Source organism: Wolffia australiana, chromosome 9 (assembly GCF_029677425.1).
Source record: "Wolffia australiana isolate 7733 chromosome 9, ASM2967742v1".
Lineage (NCBI taxonomy): Eukaryota > Viridiplantae > Streptophyta > Magnoliopsida > Alismatales > Araceae > Wolffia > Wolffia australiana.
The window spans coordinates 4619715-4626015 of NC_135843.1; the positions used below are offsets into that span (position 1 = coordinate 4619715).

General features: G+C 40.5%; 1 protein-coding gene across 1 annotated transcript; it reads left to right on the top strand.

Annotated features, from left to right (window-relative positions):
• The first annotated feature begins 328 nt into the window (after window positions 1-328).
• LOC144708009 (recQ-mediated instability-like protein) lies at window positions 329-4061 on the top strand. The gene is made up of 4 exons (XM_078581296.1): window positions 329-512; window positions 651-777; window positions 1419-1480; window positions 3902-4061. The coding sequence occupies exons 1-4, from the start codon at window positions 363-365 to the stop codon at window positions 4007-4009; spliced, it is 447 nt and encodes a 148-aa protein (XP_078437422.1). The 5' UTR covers window positions 329-362; the 3' UTR covers window positions 4010-4061.
• The last annotated feature ends 2240 nt before the right edge of the window (window positions 4062-6301 follow it).

Genomic DNA, 6301 nt, shown 5'->3' on the forward strand with positions numbered 1-6301 from the left:
AGAGACGAAATCCGAGGTGGGTTTTCTCCAGGCCGCGGGGAGGATGCTGGAGAAGCTAAGGGAGTGTAAGGCCCAAACACGTTGGCCCAAATTCATGAACACATGGGCTCTAATACATATGCCTGGCACACAAACAACACTATGGCCCGCACACAAGGCCTACAAACGAAAAAGAGGTCATAAAAGCACGACAAAGATAGTGTCAACCTCCGGGGGTCCATTGAGTATCATCATTATCATCATCATCATCATCCTAACTAACAAACAAGATTTGATTTTACTGGCCCAAGCCCACTAAGCTGGTTTTTTAACCACCACCACCACAACGTCCTCCTCTTTCTCCTTCCTCTTCTTCTTCCGCCATGGATTACTCCTTGGCGGCGCTGAAGCTCTTCTGTAGCCAGCTGAAGGAGGCGGCAGAGTCGCCGGCAAATCCAACGTCGACGCCATTGCTCACACCAACAGCATCCTCAGCGCTGTATGGTATTCTCTTCCAGAGAGCGTGGATTCAGGTAGTAAATTCTCAGTTGAATCCCTAGGTTAATCGATTGCTTTCGTATGTTTCGTATTTTTTTTTTTCTATGGTTTGTGATTGATCTTGAGGTTCCTCTTCTTGCGGCGCTCCGGTGGGGGCGATTATGCGCAGGAAGGGGGTTTTGGTGGCCGCGGCGGATTTGGGTGCAGGAGAGAGGGGGAGGTTCGTTCTGGATGATGGGACTGGATTGGCGGTTCTGTCTCTGTCGAAGGAGAATCAGCAGCACGACGACTGGGCCGTCGGTATGTCTCCTTGTTAATTGTTCGATCTTTCGTTTGATATTTGTTTAATTGGTCACTGAGTCGATGATGGATCTCTTAGCACTGTGGAATTTTTGTATATTTGGTTTAATTGATGATGGTGAAATTGATCAAAGAAGGGTTTGTCGAAGAATTGTTGCAAATTGAAGAATATCTGAGTAATCTGCTAAGTGTTCGATCTTTTGTTTGATCAATGATGGTGAATCATTGATCACAGAGCAGATTGTTTAAACACTATGAATATCATTCGAAGATGAATAACATTATAAACATTATTAAACATTGTGCAAATTAAAGAATATTTCAACAATATGAATATCATTCGATCTTTAACTACGCAATCATTGACTAAATTGCAGATTGCGAAGTAAGTGTTGCGAATTGAAGAATATCTCGATAATTTAAAATATTATAACCCAACAATCGTCAAATAGGTCGATATTTGGTTTAATCAATGACGGTGAATAATTGATCAAAGAGCAGTTTTTCGAGCTGTTGTTCCAAATTTAAGAATATCACAACACTCCGGAAATTGTTCAACCTTTACTTGATTGACGAGGAATATCTCAACAATTTAGAATTTCTGCATCGTCAGTGAACTAAAAACACGTTTTGAAATCCAGGTATGTACGTGATGGCTGTGGGACAATTCGTGCCACGCACTGGCGATCTTCCTTTGCTCAAGGTATGTCTCTCAATCATCATGATTAAAATCTATTCATCGTCGAGTTTTACAGTTCTTCTGTTTCTTTAACTTGAACTGTGAAAACAACTCGTGATATCATCTAAATTTCAAATTCAAGATTTAGAAGCAAATAGAAATTTGCAGTGAACTAATCATTACTGCACAAGTAACTGGAGTCATTCCTTTATTTAATTGGGGTTCCTTTCTACCATTGTTTACCCTAATTCAATGCTCTGTTGGGATGTTAGATTCTAGTGGTAGCAATATTTAGAAGTTTGCTCAGCATTTCAGCTTTATCTATAAATTGGTTAAAGAGATCTGGACAATTTTCTTTGTAAATAAAAGTGGAAGCATCAAATTTCATAAAAAGAAAAAAATCAGTCCGATGAAAGTAAAGAATCTTTCCCGGATTAAACTGGAAATTCCTCAAGAAAAGCAAATGGTGACCAGAGGCAATGATGATTAAAAAAGAAGTCATGGATGATTTGCCTCAACAGGGGTTTGGTTTCCTCAAGGATCTCCAGACTAGGGTTTGTCTGTCCTGTCAAGTTGGCTGAACAAACTGTGGGTCAAGCTAACCTGACCCATTTAAGAGCACAGTTTGGGAGTCATTGCCAAGAATAAGGGAAAACTAGTTGTTTTGTATCATACATGGGAGATGTGGAGAGAAAGATGAGAGGCAAGCAGAATGGTCATTCCCAAGAGAGAGGTCCAACAGGATGAACATCGACCAAAAAGCCACAACAGACATTGTTATGCAAGGTTCTCGTTATCGCCAAGTTCCATTCTGCCCTTCAATGAGGAGGGATACATCATTCAAAGGGCACAAGAAAAGTAATGACAAAAATATTCATACCGGTTTTGGGGTTTGTATCAATAGGCAGACCAAGAAGAAAGAACAAGGGTTGGATCAACCTAGGGTCAGGTCAGGGGTCGGTTCGACCTGGTGCCAGGTACAGGTCAGCCAACTAACATTTCGGTAGACTAACATGACTCATTCAAGATGACAGGTTAGGGCTCAGATCAACTTGCCATATAGACTCCATCACCTGATCATACCGGTCTCAAACTGAGTAAGAAATCTGCGGGTTTACTTACCCAGCCCTCCCATGAGGGCCATTTGGGGGTATGTGTTAGAGTCCTGATGAGATAACCGATTCTTGAAATTGTAGGGTTATAAATACTCTCTTGTAAGGTCATTAGAGGGACTTTTGATGAAAGATCAACTTGTGGTTTCTTGGCACGAGTATCTGTATCCGGCTTTCGTGAGGGCAAGAACTCCTGATTCGGAGGTTCATGAGAGTTTGTTCACCGATTGTTTGATACGATCCTCTACCCCCAAAGAGTATCTTAGGAATTTAGCCCACTGGAGGCATTTTAGTAATTTGATGTTTAGGGTAGATTGTTTACGTTCCTTATAAATAGGTGTAGCCCTCCATTGAGGAGGGCAGTCAAGACTTATGGTAAGATCGGCCTCTTGGCTCACTATCTCGATCCTCCCTGTCTTGGTCCCGTCCCTTTGACCGTCTAGCGATCCCCTATCCCCGTGGTCGTCTCACCGGATCTTCAGCCGGCTCCCCTCCAATCCTACCCTTGCCGTTCAATTCCCTTCTAGTCTCCGACGATCCCGGTCCCCGCGATCGTCAACCCTTCACCGCGTCATTAGGCGGCTTGTCCTTGGTCGATCCCTGTCCCCATCTGTTCGACCTCTCTCTTCATTCCCGTTTCGACTCTCCTACCCCGGGAACGTCTACCTTGCCTCGTCCTCCAACCTCCTCCCGATACGAACCTAGATCAAGGTTCCTATCATTGTTCTCTTTTCTTCTCTCTTACCTCTTCCATCTCTCCGATTCTCCTCTCTACCCCTCGTCCCATTTCTTGATTTTGTCACATCTCCATGGGGCTCGTAACAGTATGGTCGGGTTGGCTCAACCAACTAGTGTGTCAGCTAACAGACCCATCCAAGAGCGCAGGTCAGGGGTCAGGTCAACTTGGTGTCAACCTAGCCGGCAGTCTTCTCTGGACCAACCCACCTCGACCAGGGTCGTGATGAACCCTTATCCACTCTATTATGCCCTCGAAATTTCTTTTTCTATCATTCTTACTTCCCAAGAACTTTTTATAATCATTCTGTGATCTCGAAAGTGACCTGACAACCCTTCTTGCCTTCCAGTATTCCAACAGTTACATCATGTATCATTCAATTAATAACCAATTTTGGTATTATTGTGGGCTCCTAGTTATTTCTACTAATATTTGACCCCAAGTACGTTTTAGAGACGTTTATGTTGTAATCTTATAATTAGATGTAATCATGCTGATTTCGGGGTCTAGGCTTTGGGATCTATTGTCAAGAGGTTCCCAATACGAGGTTAGTGTCTTTCTTCATATCCTCTCTGACCATGGTTGAATCTGATGCAGGTCCATAAGATGGTTGATCTCTCTGCACATCCGGACCGCGAAGCAGTTTGGCATCTTGAAGTTGTGGAAGCCTACAAGCTCTTCTACCAGTCTCTTCCTGAAGATTGACATATCTCCTTTAATGTAGGTTTTGACATCAAGGTGGGACCTTTTATTCTTCTCTCCACTTGACAGAGAAAGAAGGAAGAGAGAGAGAGAGAGAGAGAGAGAGAGAAAGAGAGAGAGAGAGAATCAATGGGGACAGATGCCAGATCATCATCTGTTCCGTCCAAAACCGTCATCTCGTCCCATCCAGGGGACTGGACGGATGACGGTCCGGACCAAAAATGACATCTGGACGGGTACTGATTAGGATGGAATCAACATGGGATGAATCTCACATCCATCTGCCTGATTGGATGACCATCCCTAAATTTTGAAAATCTTTCTGTGTTAACCTTTGGCATTTTCGTGCTGCTGATTATGTTCCCAATGTGTTTTTTTCCCTCTGATTCAAGCACTGTACCTGTGCCTTGTAATGTCTGGCATTCAAATTTTATAGAATTCCACAATTTAACTGAAAAATGAAGAAAGACCGAGACGGAGACACGATACTCAAGCCATGAAGAGCATGGGAGTCGTCCACAGCAGAGATGCAGCAGCACTTGTTAGGGCATGGCAGCTTAGGGAAGAAATAACACAAAAAAAAAACTAATTTATTTATTAGTTGAGAAAGTCTCCACTTATAAAAGATGATCTTGGTTGCCACTATCCGTTGGATTCTGGATCCGAGAGTCATTGGTTAAAATGGTCAAATACCATGAGGATATAATACAAAGAGTTTTGGGCACAATGAAAAATACGGCAGAGAAAACATGAAAAAGCCTGTCTTTGGCAAAAAAATAATTATTATTTCTCAATAGAGACTCACCTATTCTCTCTTCAAAAATTGGATGTTTTTTTTTTGTAGCTCATTTCCCTACCTAATCATAGTGCCTACGAGATTGGCCGGCCACGTCGGCAATCAGTCCTTCTGTGACACTGACCACTGAGCAAGGGGATTAATCAATTATAAGTGAGATTTTAATAAGATTTTGGTTACGTACAATTTCAGTAAGAGTAAATTAAAATTTGAACAAACAGAGAAATGGAATCATTTGTATTTAAGACGATTGGGCTAGATCATGTGTGATTGTTGATCAAACAAAACCGATCATGATGCCCTAGATCTTGATCAAACACAAAGGGTATCAGATCATGACAATGATCAGTTATATGATCCTTTGAGTCCATTCATGCTTGATTGTGATCTGATGCACTGCTCCTAGCCAGAGCTCTCTCTGTTCCCTTTTTAGCTGACTCCTAGAATTTCATAAAATGTCAATGATATATTAATCTTGAGGAAATTAATAAAATGGCATGCTGTGGTAAAAAATAGTGTTCCTTTTGGGTGGTTCAAACAAAGAAAATAAATAAAATATGAAATTCAGTTATATTATTTTCTTTGTACAAGAATGTGTGCGAATATCATCAAATTAGTCAAAGTTATGGGGCCATAATGGCATCAAAGTAATGAAAATTCAGATGAATCATATGTATTATATTGAGGGGGAATATATAATATATGAAAAATAGGAAGATGGGCTTTCTCATGAAAATAGGTTAAATTGTAAAGAGCAATGATCTCATGAAATTTAGAGAAAAGAGAAAAGGGGTTAAACTCCAATATAAAACAAAATACATTATGTGTCGATGAGCTGATGGATATAATATTACTTGTCAAGGATGTCTAACTTGTGATATTTTCCTATCAGAAGACTACTTGAGTGAGATAAATGAGTATGACAATTTTCTAGGGGAAAAAGATTTTACATGAATTGATAGGGAACAGAGAGGTACACGTGTCTAATTATATCATGAAAAACAGCAACACTGAGAGAAAGAAAATAGTTCATTTTTTAAAAGAAAAGTATCTACGAGCATATGGTTAGAATGTCAGGTAGTCCAACTTCTGATATTTCTCTCAAAGGACAAGTTGAGCAAGAAAAGGCATATTAGAGTAGTCTTCAGTGGAACAAGGTTTTATATTAATTTTTTCGTGCCATCATCTCATGAAAAAATTGAAGAAATAGAAAAATGTAACAGTTCAATGAAAAGAAATAAAGCACTTCCCCTTTTGTTTAGGAAAAACATCAACTGGCTGATTATTGGGATTAAAAAAGGTATAGAATGTGATATTTTCTATTAGCAGACATCTTTGTCAAAAACTTGGATATCATGCAAGTTTCCTGCAAAATTTTTATGTGAATTGAAAGGATTAAACCCCCTTAACAGGTTGAGTTTTGAGCATGTAGGATGACAAGCTTCACCTTGTGCTCCTGAAATATATATGCATATATTGACTCTCTTGTGGTGTCCTAT

Excerpts from the sequence above, each read along its gene's own strand:
- LOC144708009 (XM_078581296.1), top strand. The coding sequence starts at position 363 with ATGGATTACTCCTTGGCGGCGCTGAAGCTCTTCTGTAGCCAGCTGAAG. Across the intron at positions 513-650 it reads TCCAGAGAGCGTGGATTCAG|GGGGTTTTGGTGGCCGCGGC; the intron begins GTAGTAAATTCT and ends ATGCGCAGGAAG. Across the intron at positions 1,481-3,901 it reads GCGATCTTCCTTTGCTCAAG|GTCCATAAGATGGTTGATCT; the intron begins GTATGTCTCTCA and ends AATCTGATGCAG.